General features: G+C 52.8%; 1 protein-coding gene across 1 annotated transcript; it reads right to left on the bottom strand.

The window, feature by feature from the left end:
* Positions 1-14,241, bottom strand: NAA40 (N-alpha-acetyltransferase 40, NatD catalytic subunit). The gene is made up of 8 exons (XM_081239272.1): positions 13,979-14,241; positions 7,697-7,792; positions 6,258-6,310; positions 3,733-3,828; positions 3,474-3,632; positions 3,259-3,342; positions 2,753-2,830; positions 1-2,501 (listed from the first exon to the last, which is right to left on the bottom strand). Exons 1-8 carry the CDS (start codon positions 13,982-13,984, stop codon positions 2,360-2,362), a joined length of 714 nt encoding a protein of 237 aa, XP_081095398.1. The 5' UTR covers positions 13,985-14,241; the 3' UTR covers positions 1-2,359.
* Between the last annotated feature and the right edge of the window lie 1,595 nt (positions 14,242-15,836).

Raw genomic sequence — 15,836 nt, 5'->3', positions numbered from 1 at the left:
TGAACAAAGTGTCTTTTATTTGTGACATACAAATACAACCAATGCAAAAAGAGATCACTTTTTCCCTTTGATTCCAGTGATAACAAGTTGCTAAAGGAAAAAAAAAAAAAAAAAAAAAAAAAAATATATATATATATATATATATATATATATATATCAAGGAGTTTACCTTCAAAGTTTCCTCTAAAAAAAAAAAAACAAAGAAAACACACCAGGAAGGGTTAAAAAGAACCATACACATGTCATATACACATCTGACATCAATGAAAATAACCTGAAATAGGGTGGATACAACTAAAAAACAAATCTCAAAATTAATATTTTAACATGTCCCAAACCAACCAAAAAGCCTGGTACAAAAGGCCTGCTATGTTTCTTAGAACCAAGACCTTGGGGAAATGGAGAGACTGGTGGTTGAGAACTGACAGGGTGACCCGCGGGTCTCAGGCAGCGCCTCCCCACCCAGCCCGAGCCCCCAGCAGCCCTTGGGAAGTGGCACAGGCGTCTGGACAAGCAGGGCCCAACACCAAGTGCCCATCTACCAATGGGGCTCGGTGCCAGGTGTCCAATGAGGGGAGACACGCACGCTTAACTCCCTTTATGTGGGATTTACGCTGGGGTCCTCTTGGTCCCCTTGAGTGGGAGGTATCAGAAATCCATGATCTAAGACAATAAATATTTATCATTCTCTGTCCTGTGACAGAAAGCAGGGATCACAGGAGAAGCTCTTCCTAAATATGATTCTGTCATTCCATGATTCTTGGAAGGAGCCCTCCAACGCCCTTCCAGCAATGAAAACTCTCCCCCTTGGGTAAAATCTCCTGGGAGTCAGCAGGGTAGGGGCAAAGGCGGGCTTATTCCAGTGTAAAGCTGCAAGGCCCTCTCCAAGGGAGTGCCACGTCCACTGCTGGCAGGACAAGAGCAACACGGAGCGCCCAGCAGAGAGGCTGTGCGCACAGGCGGGAGCCTGGGCGAGAGGCGAGAACGGCCCCGGGGAGATCGGGGAGATGGCCGGCACAGGCAGCCCGAGTCAGGGCAGAGGGTGGGGCGTGAGCAGACCGAGGAGGTCGGAAGGACGGACAGACCTCCTCCGGAACAACCTCGCAAAGGCAGAACCTTTGAGACGCTCCCTAAGGCAGAGCTCAAGGTTGTCCAGCGGGAGGCGGTAGGTGCTTCTTCCTGGATAAGGATTTGGTCATTTTCTTCCCTGGAAGGGGATAACGGTCTGGGGATGAGGGCAAGTCTGAGCTCTGACCCTGCGCCCTCTCTATCCCAGGAGGGGAGAGGAAGCTTCTCCCGCCCCCCGCCCGCCCGCCGCAGGGGACACCAGAGAGAAGAGCAGTGTCCAGCCAGGCTGGGGAGTGCAGGAAGGGGCTGCTGCTGGCTGGGGGCTCTCCAAAGGGGGCAGTGGCGGTGGGGGGTGCCCACCCTCAGAGAGCTAACAGCACCAAGATATGAGAGGAAACGGCACCGAACAGGGCAGGAGCCAGGGGCCTTCGGGGGGAGACAAGGGGCTCCTGATGCTACTCCCCCGTGAGAGTAAGAACAGGGGTATCGAGTGGGGTGAGAGGTGACGGAGAAGAGCAGGCAGGGCTCCAGCTCTTTCCTGTGAGTAAAAATCTCGAGTCACTGCCATGAGATCAAGAGGCTAAGCTCAGGGTGCAGCCGGGTCCCAAAGCCCAGAGAAGCCCCAGTCCCCACGGCAGGCCCCATTCACACCTGCTCCTGGTCCTCTCGGCCCCTCGCTGACAGCAATGGCGAGAGGGGGCAGCCTTTCTCCCAGAGTCGGCTGGCCCCCTGGGACGACTCCACTCCAACTGGATCCGCGAAGGCACAGCCAGAAAGAGCTCCCTCGATTCCCTGTGTCATGGCACAAGACACCTTCCTGAGGTCTCCACTGGAGCGTCCCATCCACGAAACAGGAGTCTCTCTACGCCCAGATCTTACACTGAGCCCATTCCTCTTTGGGAACCAGCCAGACCCTGACCCAGGGGCTCCAGGACTTTCATGAAGGTGGGAGTAAACACTCCATTTGTCCAGCAGTGTCTGTGGCGGGGAGGGGGACTTGTCAGGAATCCAGCTGTAGGGAAGTCAGAGAACCCACGCTCAGGGCCGAGAGCTGAGTGAGAAGGCAGCCACCGTGAGAGGATGCGCCTCGTGCCCCGGCCTCCGCCGGCTCTTCCGGCAGCCTCCTCTCCTCTCTGCTCCCTCCGGCACCCTGCTCTTCTAGGAGAGAGCAGGAGGGGCGGCGCGGACCACTCCTCCCCAGGGTTGGGGCTGAGGAGGCCACAGCTCTGAGGGCACCTGGCAAGCGGCTTGAAACCGGGGAGAGAACAGGCCTTGGAGAGAGCTTGGGAGTTCAGTGGCAGCAGCCACCACAGTGCCCGCCCGAATGGGAGTGCTGGCTGTCCCCAAACTTGGTCCTCCGGCTCAGGATCTCATAGGAGCAGTCCTCCCCACAGCAACCCGACATGCTTGGGGAAGAGTCGTCGATTTCAAATCTGCAGGCAGGCAGGAGGAAAGGGTTGGCTGTGGGCAGCTGATCGCCTTCCTCCCCAGGAGTCAGGGCTCAGGAGCAGGGCAGGGGACCAAGCCACAGGCGCTCCCACACCATCTCCCCAGTTGCCAACCCCAAGGACCTCAGAACTGAGAGCTCAGTGTCAGGACGAATGGGGCCAGGATGGGGGAAAGGACACTGGGGCAGGCAGCTGCTACCACCCAGAGGGTCCCACGCCGGGGCCCAGCTCCTTACTGCAGCGCTTCTCTGAAGAACTGGTAGGCACCATGATTGTGCTTAAATACCGTTAACATAACTTTCTTCATCTGTGTGCTGAGAAGGAAGCAGAGAGAACCTTCCAGAAAGAGAAACAGGTGCTAAATCCCGCTTGCTCTCTCGTGTCTCTGCCTGCTGTCTCCTGTTTGCTCCTAAGAAGTATTCCTGAGGCCCGACTCTAACCTGTCTTGGGCACCCACAGCACTGGGTGCCGCCCTCTGTGACAGGGCTGATCAGTCCCCCACCCGACCGGCTTCTCCTCCAGGTCCTCTCTGCACCCCATTACGCAGGCGCGGAACAGGCGCTCAGAGGTGTCTGCCTCCTAGAGCCCAGTGTACAAAACCTGGAGTCATGGCAGGGCAGGGAGAAGCTTACGGAGAGGGTTCTAGACACCTATCTTCCAGAACAGTCCCATGAGCCCTGTCCCCACGGGGACGCCCCAGAGGCAGCTCCCTCCAACTGAGCGGTGCACGGACGGCCCTCACCTGTTGGCCACGAGCTGCAGGATCTGTATGAGGAACTTCCCCAGGCCTTTCCGCCGCACCTTGCTCTCCAGCTGCACTTCGTAGCTGGGGGAGGAAAGCAGGGTGAGTGTGGAGCGGCCGCAAGGCCTGCCACAGACCCAGATGGGCGTGCTGGGTTTTGCCACTGGCTGGGGTGCCTCCTCCCCTCGCGCCCACCCCCAGGCCAGGGCCCCTACCAGTACAGGACTTCATCCCCGCACTCCACGTCAAACCGGAAGTGAGAAAAGGCTACGGGAACCGAACTGTTTTCCCAAGCGATGAGGTACCAGGCTCGGTCATCTGTCATTTCCTCGCGTTTCTCTCGGTCCTTCCAGCCCCACTCGCTCTGCTCATACCTGGGAGACGGGGGTGGGGGTGGGGGTGGGGGTGGGGGGCAGTCAGGACAGGGACTCTGGAGCGGAGGGCCAGGCTCCCTGCCCGGGAGGGCGTGCTTACATGGTCTGCATATTGGTCTTGGTCAGGTCGAAGGCCCAGTCCACGGTGGCCGGCTCCAGGCCAGACACTCGCTTACATTCAATGGACACATTTAACCTGAGAAGAGGAAAAGGAGGCGTCTGGAGCCGGCTACAGGCCCGGCACCACCCGCTGCCTTGACAGCCTGACAATGAGGCCCGCCTGGTCTCAGTTAATCTACAGACAAAAGCCGAGCCCGGACGTGACTACAGAAGGTGCCTGTGAAGGAACTAGGCCGTTCAAGCCGAGATTAACAACTGTCATCACCAGCCCACCACCCTGACCACAAGCCCCGTTTCCTGCCTTCCCTGCACAGCCCGTATCAGACTCAGCACTTTGTAAACTTCTGTCCCTCTCTGCTAGCTCTTTGCTCTCTCCGCCCTCTCTTCTGTAGTTTGTTATAAACACTGGAGTCCTCTCTGTTCCCTCAATTCCTGCCCTTAGGCGTTTTTCCAGTGGCTTTCATTTGGAATCAAGTCTTCACTGGGCTCCCAGGGGACCTCTTCCTTCTTATCTACCCATCTTGCCTGCAAAAGCAGCTGGATGACCTCAGGCCCTTCAAGAAGACTATGGCCCACATCCCCGAGGAGTCCTGCCCACTGCTTCCTCTGAGGACACAGTGGGTACTCTCAGCTGATCAAACAGGGTAGATGGGGATTCACCCCATGCTCTGTTTTCCTAAACTAACGAATGATGTAGGTGTTAAGGTATCGACCCTTTTTTTTTTTTTGGCTGCGCCACGTGGCTTGCGGGATCCTAGCTCCCTGACCAGGGACCGAACCTGAGCTGCGGCAGTGAAAGTGCCAAGTCTCAGCCACCGGACTGCTAGGGAGCTCCCTCAATCTGCTATTTAGGTCTAAATGAATTAAATAAATTAGTTAAACTCCTTGGCCAAACTGTGAAATCATATTCTCCAGGTAGTGCCACATTCTGAAAGGACCGACTCGACTCCTCAGAGGACATCATCGCTGGAATCCATGGTCACCTCTGCTGTCTGGTATGTCATATGAGCTGCACATGTGTGTGGCCTTGTGAATTCACAACTTCCTGGCTCTGAACAGCCTTCCTTTCCTTCCAAGAACTGACCATGTAGTGGTCAGAAATGCCCACACACAGCACTGCAACTGTCTTAGCTATAAATTTTCTCAAGGCTGGTTTGCAAGTATAAATTCTCCACTAATCTGAGTTCCTTAAGTACATGAAAGTAGGATCACGGCCACACAAATCACACACAATTCCAGGCACCAAATGAGCCCAGAGTCAGCTGGCAATGCCTGCTTCAGAGCTGGTCCACATTTCTGGAAGTCAGTGGGAATGTGGGTTAGGGAACATTGAGAGAGATCACAGCAAGGAATCTCTAAACTCTGTCAAAGGGCTTCCCAGAGGCTGAATGATGACAAAGCTTCTAGAGGAACCATAATGCATCTGATCACAGACAGAAAGAATAAATTAATATGATACTATGAAATTCAGACACAGCTATGAAAGGCAAATGTAGTATCACCTACTATAGTCTTTCCTTCATAATTCATGCGTTTACATTTGTCTTATCTTGTTCATTAAAATACTCACACCAGCTGCAACTTACAGAGCTGGATATAGTTTCTGTCCTCCTTAAAACAACCCTGCAAGTTTGCCATCATTGTTCCATTTAACAGATAAAAAATGAGGCTTGAAGAATATGTTGACTTAACCAAATACAGTTAATAAGAGGCACTGTTATGATTCAGACCCATATAGCAATGATTCTGTAAAATCATAGCCCCTGTTTTTCCCTCAGCCAACAGCATCTCGGGTAAGACAGATAATGCTACCTATTTTACAAACCAAAGGAACAGAAAGTGGAAGGGGGCTTTAGTCTAGATTCTGCAGTGAACTGGATTAGTAAAAAGAACAGTAGTAATAACAACTAACGCTGACCTAGCCTTTCGTATGTTCCAGGCACTAACACTTTACATCTAATCCTCCTGACAACTCTATGAGGAAGGTACCCATTTCTGATTCGAAAACTGAGACACAGAGAAGTTAAGTAATTTGTCCAGGGTCACAAAGCCAGTAAGTGGCTTTTAACAGTTATACTATAGACCCAGGGAAAGAACGCTGGACTGGGAATTAAAAGCTACCCCACCCCCACCCCCGCCCGCGGCCAGGGAGAAACTCCATAAGCTCAGACATCTCATTCAGCTTCTCCGAGCTTCGGTTTCCCTCTGCATAAAATGAGGGAGTCGGCCTAGATGATTTTTCAAGTTTGTTTCAGCTCTATGGTTCTTTGTCGGAGAGAATAACAAGTCCCACAGAGACATCAGTCTGAGATTAGGCAATCTTTGCACATTTGCAGATTCCTTTGTCTCCCTAACTGGGGGATTTTATACCAACAGGGTACTAGCCATCTTTTCTGCTTTTTCATTAATGAAGAATGAAACAATTTGGGTCTGAGGAAGCCTACTCTGGAAAGGTGAATTCCTGAAGAGACTCAAGGAGACAAGTTAGGAATGCTGAACACTCACCCATTCCGATCATATTTCTTGAACACTGGGAAAGCCTCTAATGGGTCTCCAAGCTGTGGAGGGAAAGAAAAGAGGAGTAGCACAAACATTCACCTAGCAGAGTCACAGGCTCCACCCTGAAGTACCACGCTGTGTGGACCCAAGTGGAGGCTCAGCTCCCAGGGCCAGGAGCCGCCCTTATATACAGACCCTCCATCTGCCTTAGCTCTGAAATCAAATGTAGGAGGGAGGCTCTGGGAAGAAGGCCCAACAGGGTTTTAGCTTCATTTGACGGGGTAAGAAGAGACTTTACTGCCTAATTCTAATACCGGCCTCTGGGCATAAAACCTACTCAGCACCCACCTGACCCAAGAGAGAAGACAGGTCCCTTGCTCCACTCATGTAATTGTTTTTTTAAATGATATATTTTCTTCTGATTTTAGTTTTGGCTACATGCGATAAGATTTTTTTTTAATTAATTAATTTATTTTTGGCTGTATTGGGTCTTTGTTGCTGCACGCAGGCTTTCTCTAGCTGCGGCGAGCTGGGGCCACTCTTCGTTGCGGTGTGTGGGCTTCTCATTGCGGTGGCTTCTCTTGTTGCGGAGCACGGGCTCTAGGGTGCGCGGGCTCCAGTAGTTGTGGCTCACGACTCTAGAGCACAGGCTCAGTAGTTGTGGCGCACGGGCTTAGTTGCTCTGCGGCGTGTGGGATCTTCCCAGACCAGGGCTCGAACCCGTGCCCCCTGCACTGGCAGACGGATTCTTAACCACTGTGCCACTAGGGAAGCCCCACTCACATACTTTTGAGAGGCCCCCAACTAACCTCCCCTGGTCAAAACCCAAAATGAAAAATCATGTCCCTGCGCCACATCCTTTTAAGCGTGAATGTTTACTGAGTGGACTAAAAGAATAACAAAAACTGGGACATGAACCGGGGCAGGAAGGATGACTAGAATCTCTCTGGTTCCACTGGAAAGCTGAGCCACTCCCAGTCAGGCCCACCGGGTGCTCAGAATCTCAGCTACTCCTCCCCCGACTGCAACCCCTCGAAACCAGGCTGCTGCATCCCTGGCACAACCTGTGGTACCTCATGGGCAAGCAATAAATGTTTGAAGGAAAGAATAAGAAAACTATACCACATTTTACCAGGGGCGTTTCCTCCCCAAAACCCTAGGAAAAATTTCTGCAGACCCTCTTCTAGTGTTAAGGAAGGAGACCCACGGAGAGAAGACGCCACTTCCACTTCAATCCACACTTCCCTGCACGCCCGGGCCAATCACTGGCCCTCCTCGCAGCTCTCTGCCAGCCAGGCAGGCTAGTTTTCCCCGGCAGCAAGGAGGCAGCAGAGGTATGGACGCGTAGTAACACAATTCTGCCACAGGGTGGCGCCAAAAGAAATCAAATTAAAAACCAAGTTGCAGTTCCAGGAGGGAGGGACTAGGACGGAGGGGAGAGTCACCCTGTTGGCGGCGTCCACTTTGGCACAGACAGCATCCATGGCTGCTCGCTCCTCCAACCGCTTCTGTTTCTTCTCCTTTGCTTTGCTCGACTTCCTCTGCAACAGGGAAAAGCAAAGTGGGCTGGAAGGCTGTGACCAACCAAAGACTTGACTTTGACTTTCCCTTTGGAGACCCTAAGGGTCAGTCCCCAATCCACAGCAGAAACTCCGGATCCTGGCTGCCGGATCCTGCTTGGTAGGTTAGGAAAGACCCAAGCGCGTCCCAGTCATGAGACCCTGGGACTGTCACTAGACTTCTCAGCTTCCCTATCAGGAAGGGTACTGACCCTTGGGACCACTGGGTCACTGTGAGGACCCAGTGAGAGCACGTGACAACGCCTGAAGCAGAGCCTGGCCCCCCAGCAGCGGCCTAATAAATATTCACTCATTCATTCCCTCCTAAGGTAGGAACAAGTAATTTTAGACACATTCAGGGCAGGTTTCTGGGAGGTGATGGCATCTGAGGTAGCGGCTGACAGCTGTTTCTAAGTATAAATTCATTCAGTAAGCCTGTTCAGTGTCTTCTGGATTCAGAAAACAAAGATCTGGTCTGGGGGCAGCCTCTTTGGGAGCTGAGTCTCCTTTCTAAGTTAGGGCTGGGCACTCTGGCTTAAGGCGACGGAGCTGTTCCCAGAAAACGGCTGCTCAGCCAAGGCCAATGAGTGGGAGACACATGGAGCACCTAGTAGAGACAGGGCAGAGTGAAGGGCCCCAAGGGGTTCACCTGCGGACAGAGGCCATACTGACACGTGGCCAGCAAAGCCAAGTTGCAGGACACATAGGCAGCAGAGGAGGAGCAAAGGGAGGCTGTCCTTACACAGAGAAGCAAACTGCAAACCGCCCATAACTCCAAACGGAGCAGACCCTGTTTGGAGGCTCACGTGAGGTTTTCTCAAATCTAAATGGACCCTCTTACCCTCTTGTAAAGACTGGTAACACAGGGAAAAGAGCCCAAGCTCTGGGGTCCAACAGACCTTGTCCAAAGCCTCCTCCTGCCCTTTGCTCCCTTCGGGTCTTAGGACGAGACACAACCATGCTTTGAGCCTCCTTCCCTCATCTGATGAGCAGGGCCCTTAAAACCTCCTTTGAAGTATTAAGCCCATGAGGGTTACTGTGGCCTGTGCTCAATAAATGACACTTCATTCTCACTCCCAAGGAGGAACAGAGCAGCACAGGCATCCGGAGGTGCCTGCCCACCCAGCCCGAGTCCTGAAGGTACCCCAAAGGCACTGGGGAGGTGGCTCTGCTTTTTACCAGCCGCACCGCCTCTTCTGCCCCCACCCCTCACTTCCCAGACCTCACCGGAGAGAGGTTTTGCCACCTCCGATCCCACAGGAGCCCTGACACTGGCCCAGGAAACGGTGAGTTGAATACCCAGCTGCTGGATAAATTCTACCCTCGGTTCCTCAAGGCATGACACTGCTTAACTCCTATTTCAAGCAACCAGAAGGCAAGAGCTCAGATACCAGGAACTCACAGGGATGGCTCTTCTAGGCATAGACTCGCCCAGCACCAGCTGTTTACTATCTGCAGGCTGAGCGCTGTGTAGAAAGCCGAGAACTAGCGCCCATTTCTTACCTCCCTAGAGGAACAAACAGAAGAGAATAGGCTGTCTTCATAACACTGGGATCTCGCGACGGAACTAGCCCCTCTCCACCACGAAGAGGTTTTAGATCATCCACCCTTTTTCCTCTGGGAATCTGGGTTTCAAGACAACACTGAGAGATACACTCATCTTGCAAAACACCTTCACCAACATTATCTGGTTCAATTCTCAGGGCAGAAACCATCACCTCCCTTTACACAAGAAACTGAGGCTCAAAGGGCTGGCGCGACTTGTTCGAAGTTCCCCAGAGAGTAAGTGGCAGAGGGGAGACTCAACCCCAGCGCTGGGTGCAGATTCAGTGTTTGTCCCACCAGCCACTCTGCCTCCCTCCGGGAGAGCCTACACCAGCGTCCAAGGCCTTCTCAGCTCCGCCAAGGTAAGTAAGGTCAAGACAAGACCTCAGGAGCCTCAAGGCAGCCACTTGGTGATTCACCTCTCCTTACCCTTCTGGCTCAGTAAACAGCCGACGTGACACGCCTGCACAGCGCCACCCCCAGACCCTACGTCCACAATGAGGTAGGGGTAAGGGACAGGGAAACTTGAAACGGAAGGTCGCCAGGGCTGTGCAATGGGGCAGAAAGAATATGAGCTTTGGCATCAAACAGGCCAGGCCACTGTTCCTCCTGCCACCCCCCGTGTGTGAAAGGAACTCCACCTCCAGGAAAATGGGAACACAACTGCTGGCCTCACAGAATAGCCAAGGACAGGTCAGAAGCCAGCACACAATCCCAGTCGGTGCCAGCTGCCTGCCTCCTCCCTGCACGTTAGCTCTATGGCGCAGAGCTGAGGGATCAGAGGTGCTGGAAGGAGAGTAACTCCCAGGACCCAGAAAGCACTGAAGTGTAGGTTCCCTCCATAGCCTCTCATTTCTAAGCACCAGAAGTCATTCCTAAGCACAAGCAGCAGGAGGGCCAAGCCCGGGCCTCCAGGAGATTCATGGGCTCATTCATGCAGGGGAACAGGTGAGTCAGGCAACTCTCAGTGACGCCTGGGGCCGCCATGGCCAGAGACTGCGATAATGAAAGAGCCCCTTAAGCGCTTCACTGCCTGCACACGGGGTATGAGGCAGGCTGCGGCAGGCGGGGCCAGACGGGCAGGGGCCCTCCCTCAAACCCAGCACACGCTAGGAAAAGCAGTCTCCTACTGTTCCAATTAGCTTTGTCCTGCCTTGCGGAGGTAAGACTATCCTGCAGGGACACAGGAAAATTCTCCTAATTAAAATGGGAAATAAGCACAGTGAACAGTAAAGCTCATTGTGGTTAAGTGTCTTTCCCAAGGGAGCTTTATATAATAAAGAGTGTGGGATTCTGAGTCAGGAAACCCACATTTGATTCTCAGCTCTTCCACTTAATAGCTGTGTGACTTTGAGCAAGTTATTTACTCTCTCCAACAAGTTACTCAGTTTCTCTGAACCTTAATTTCCCCATCCATAAAATGGGGCTAACAATGCCTATACCTCACAAGACTGTTGTAAGGACAAAATGATACAATGTACTAGATATAAAAATTCCTTACTGTAAGGACTTCTGTTTACAAGGACCTACTAACGATAAACACTCTGCTAGTGCTTTAATAAAGATGATTTATTTTAATCTTTGCAATAACTCAGCAAGGAATGCCTGCCTACTTCTTTGATGAGGAAACAGGCCCAGAGAGATTAGATAACGTTCAGGGTCACAGAGCCTGTGAACAGGATTCTCAAAGAGGTCTTCTGGCCACCCTCTCCCTCCACTCCCACCAGCCTGTACACTCCATGAGGTAGAGGAGAGGTCACATCTGCTTTATTTGCCGATGTACACCCAGTGCTCAGCAAACAGCAGGTACGCAGTTCATACCTGTTGAATGAATCCTCCAAGATTCAAATCCAGGTCTGAACCCCAAAGTCCATGCTCCTTCCACTACATCAGTTAAATGTGTATGACACTTGTTGTTACAAAGTGTGACATAAATGTTGTTTTCACACGCAGCTGTCAAACTCCTCCCCTTGCTATTCCTATCAAGGTAGTATCTCTCTCTCTTTTTTTTTTTGGCCGCACCTCATAGCTTGTGGAATCTTAGTTCCCTGACCAGGGATTGAACCCGCACCATCGGCAGTGAGAGCGTGGAGTCCTAACCACTGGACCGCCAGGGAATTCCCTCAAAGGAGTATCTCTTTGACTGCTAGTCATAACAGTAGTTCCATGACTGCTAGGAGTCACACATAGAAATTAAAAAATAAAAAACGCCCAGATGGGGGCAGGAGGCACCTTTCAGAAAAAGGATTTGGCAACCCTTAGGTTTTCAGTATCAATGCCTCCATCCCACAAAGAATCCAGAATCCAGGGGAAAAACCCTCAGTTTCTGGCAAAGGGAGACAGAGCTCTAAATTCTAATTCCTAAAACACATGTGGCAGCAAGGGTGAAAGAACTGTGAACAGTGCTCCAGCTGATGCCGCTCTCTCAGCCCGCGGTCAGGCTGTCAACTGGAGCAAGGCCCTCTTCTGGAGGGTAATCATTAGGAACCATGACGCTCCTGACACTGAGGTGGGGAGACCACGGCCCCCACCCATAAGGAATGAGTATGATGAGAGGGTTCCAGCTCTGCTTCAGGGAGGAAAGGTCAACTCTTTTGCAGAGACTAGGTAGGGGCTGTTCTGAGAAACCCATCTGTGAAGTATGAGTAATAAGATCAGGGCCCTTAAGGGAGCAGCAAGGATCGCAGGATCTCTGAGGCCTGCTATTTCAACTCAACCAATGAGGAAGTGTTGAATGAGAATGGCATGTTATGCTTCTTGTGTTCTGCTCAGTCTGGAGTGGCTGATGCTGGGTAGACGTTTACCAAGTAATACCAGGGACTCAATATTTTATTTAGTTTCAACAAGACCTGGGGTCTGGGACCTTTCACTAAAATCTAGGTTAAATATGCCTAAGGTTTCCAGACTTGATTTTCTATACATGAAGTACACAGTATCCAAAAGTCCTTGTTGAAACATGATGAATGTGTTTTGACATGGATTACATAAAGTGCTTTGACATGGATAAGACAACTATTTTTGTCTAACAAGTTGATTTATTCAGTCAATAACTATTTGAGTGGAGAGGAAAAAAATCTAGATTAATAATAGTAGGGGCAAACCCAATGAGTTAAAAATAGCACAAATCTATTTTAGATGACTAAAGGCTGAGAATACAGGCAAAAATAACAGCCACTATTTAAGAGGCACCTATGTAGCTATTTACATCCACTATCTGATTTTATCCTCACATCTGTCCTAAAGGGGAGGTATCATCATTCTCATTACATCGATGAGGAAATTCAAATCCACAAAGGCCAAGTCACTGGCACAATATCATGCCGCTAGCCAGGGAAGGTGGGGCTGGAACTGAGGTCTCTCTGGCTCCAAAGTCAGGACTCCCTAAAGGTGGTGGAAATTTCATGTAAAAACTAAGATACAGGGCTTCCTTGGTGGTGCAGTGGTTGAGAGTCCGCCTGCCGATGCAGGGGACACGGGTTCGTGCCCCGGTCCGGGAAGATCCCACATGCCGCGGAGCGGCTGGGCCCGTGAGCCATGGCCGCTAAGCCTGCGCGTCCGGAGCCTGTGCTCCGCAACGGGAGAGGCCACAACAGTGAGAGGCCCGCGTACCGAAAAAAAAAACAAAACACACACACACACACACACACACACACACAAAAACGAAGATACATGGTACCAGGGAGGGCCAGTTACATTTTTAGGAGAGTGACTGGTGCTACTCTAATTGGGACTTAGGAAGGTGATCTCACTGAAACATGCGAATAACTTCTGCTCGACCCTCTATCAGCACATGCCAGGAAGGGCATAAAACGCACCTCCAGGCTGCCTTGTGCAAAACAGGTGGTCACTATCCATCCCCGGCTGGGGCCGTCACCAGTACTCTTCCATCGTCCCCCTGCTCACCTTCTGCACAGCTTCCCCACCCAAAGCCACCTGAAGTAGGAAGACTACTAACAACCCAAGTAATAAGACCCACTTCGGTGCATCTGGGAGGCCTTGAAGGCAGGCCTCTGTAGAAAGGAAGAGAATGTTTTTGGAGCAGAAGGAACCTGGTGGAAAGATTTCGAAAGAAACTGGGGAAATCAGCTTCGCTGAGAAGCCGAGTAGCGGGAAGCAGGCGGCCGGGGATTCGAGAGCCCTGCGTCGGGGTTTGGCGCCCAGTCACTGCCCGTGTGACCTTGGCTGGGTGCCTTCTTTTCTCTGGGCCTCGGTTCCCTCCAACCCAGTGTAGGCCTAGGATATGGGAAGCCGCGAAGCCGGTGACAGCGGGGTGATGGGTGACCCCTGGGGGCGGGGGGGATACCCAGGGACCGCGCGGGGGTAGAGGGGAGGCCAAGAAGATAACACGTCCTAGAGGAAGGCAAGGGCGGGCACGACGCGAGAGGCGGGGGGCACCAGAGGGAGTGGGACCCGGAGACGGGGCTCCCCAGGAGATTCCCGGGCTGGGCCGGGCGTCGGGACACTAGACTGGGGGAGTCGAGTCATGTGGGGGCTGGGGGTCACGTGAGGCCGGAGGGGTTCGGGGTCACGTGAGAGGGGGTTCAAGGAACAATGGGGGCGCAGGGGACGGGGTAAGCGGGGAGCCCTCCCGGCCCTCGCGTCTCCTCTCCCTCCCTCACTCACCCCCATGGCGGCAACGGCGGCGGTGGCCCTCAGCTCCTCCTTCTCACACTTGCCAGCAGGGAGGCGGCAACGGCGGCAACGGCTGCGGCAGCGATACCAGAGCGGCGGCGGTCCCCGCACGGCGCATGCGCCTCGCGGGCTCCCCCTCGAGCACTGGCGGGCACCGCGCCGGCGCAGAGCCCGGGGAGGGGACGGGGAGTGGGGGGAGGGAAGGCGCGCAGGTGGAGAGCCGGGGAGGCGGGCGGAGGGTCTCGCACCCGAAAGAGGCGGGAGGCGAGGAGCAGCGTCGCTCTAGGAATGACGTAGCCCGGGCCCGCCCCCTCCTCGGTTGGCTGTGTCTGTAGCTATGGCAACGGCCGCGCCGCCCCGAGAGAAGTGCGCCGTTGGGCAGCTGGGTGGGTGGCAGCGCCGCCTCTGCGCTCTGTTCCGCTTCTTCCCCGCCCGCCTGGGTCAGCCTGCGCAGCAGCCACCTTCCCAGACAACCAAACGCGTCACGACCTCTGAAATACCAGTCCCTCCTACAACCCTCTGGCCCAGAGGAAGTCTTTGGAAAATTCCCACCTTCTAGATCGTGAACTCTTGAAATTCCTTTTCTAACCAGAGTCATTCATCCTTCTTCTAACCATTCATTCACCCTCCATTCATTCGCTCTCTCAAACACGGACTAGCACTGACACCTACGCTGTGCAGAGCCCAGGGGGCACAGAAAGGAGCAACATGCCATCCCAGTCCAAAACTTACTGTTTAGAGGTGAGACAAGCATGTAACAACTGTTTACTGGAGAGTGGAAGGTGCTGTGAAAATGAGACATTAGGCGTCCTGAACAATATTAACTTCAGTCTATCCCAGCAGAGCAGTGTGACCCCCACTTGACCCGCATCAGAATCACCTGGGGAGGGGCTTCCCTGGTGGCGCAGTGGTTGAGAATCTGCCTGCTAATGCAGGGGACACGGGTTCGAGCCCTGGTCTGGGAGGATCCCACATGCCGCGGAGCAACTAAGCCCGTGAGCCACGACTACTGAGCCTGCGCGTCTGGAGCCTGTGCTCCGCAACAAGAGGCCGCGATAGTGAGAGGCCCGCGCACCGCGATGAAGAGTGGCCCCCGCTTGCCACAACTAGAGAAAGCCCTCACCCAGAAATGAAGACGCAACACAGCAAAAATTAATTAATTAATTAATAAAAACTCCTATCCCCAACATCTTCTTAAAAAAAAAAAAAAAAAAAAAGAATCACCTGGGGAGCCTGTGCACTGTGCACACCCCGGGACCTCCCCTAGAATCTCCAGGGGTGGAGCCAGAGTCTTCTCTCCTAGGACTTCCCAGATAGGGTCGTACTCATGAAAATCGGAAAACCGCTGCCCAAGACAAGCTTCACAGGCTTTGTCAGGTTTTGCTCATTATCCCATCATCAGTGTTCAGCACAGGGGTGGCCCCCAAACAGCCACTCAAGCAACAATGGCACTAACCATATGCTAGGCGCTGTTGCAGGCAGCAAAGAAAATACCAAACAGAAAAGGCACTGCCGTCACAGAACTTGTATTCTAGAAGGAAGAGGCAGATAATAAACTAAATGAATGAACCGGTAAAATACGTAACACGTTAGATGATATAGGTTCTATGGAGGAAATAAAGCAGGGAAGGCAGATGGGGAAAGTCAGGTTTATAGTTTTAAACTAAGATGTTCAGGGAAGGCAAACAAAAGGTGACATTTGAGTCAAGATCTGAAGGAGGTGAGGCTACCTGGGGGAAGGGCACTGCAGGCTGGGGGTACAGCTAGTGCAATACTCCCCAGCAGGTGCATGATTGGAATGTTTGAAGAACTACACGTAGCACAATGTGGCTGAAGCAGCGTGGGCCGG

This window comes from Mesoplodon bidens, assembly GCF_964165515.1.
Source record: "Mesoplodon bidens genome assembly, chromosome: 7".
Classification (NCBI taxonomy): domain Eukaryota; kingdom Metazoa; phylum Chordata; class Mammalia; order Artiodactyla; family Ziphiidae; genus Mesoplodon; species Mesoplodon bidens.
The sequence above is the reverse complement of the archived record's forward strand: the minus strand, read 5'-3'. Positions and strand labels throughout refer to the sequence as shown.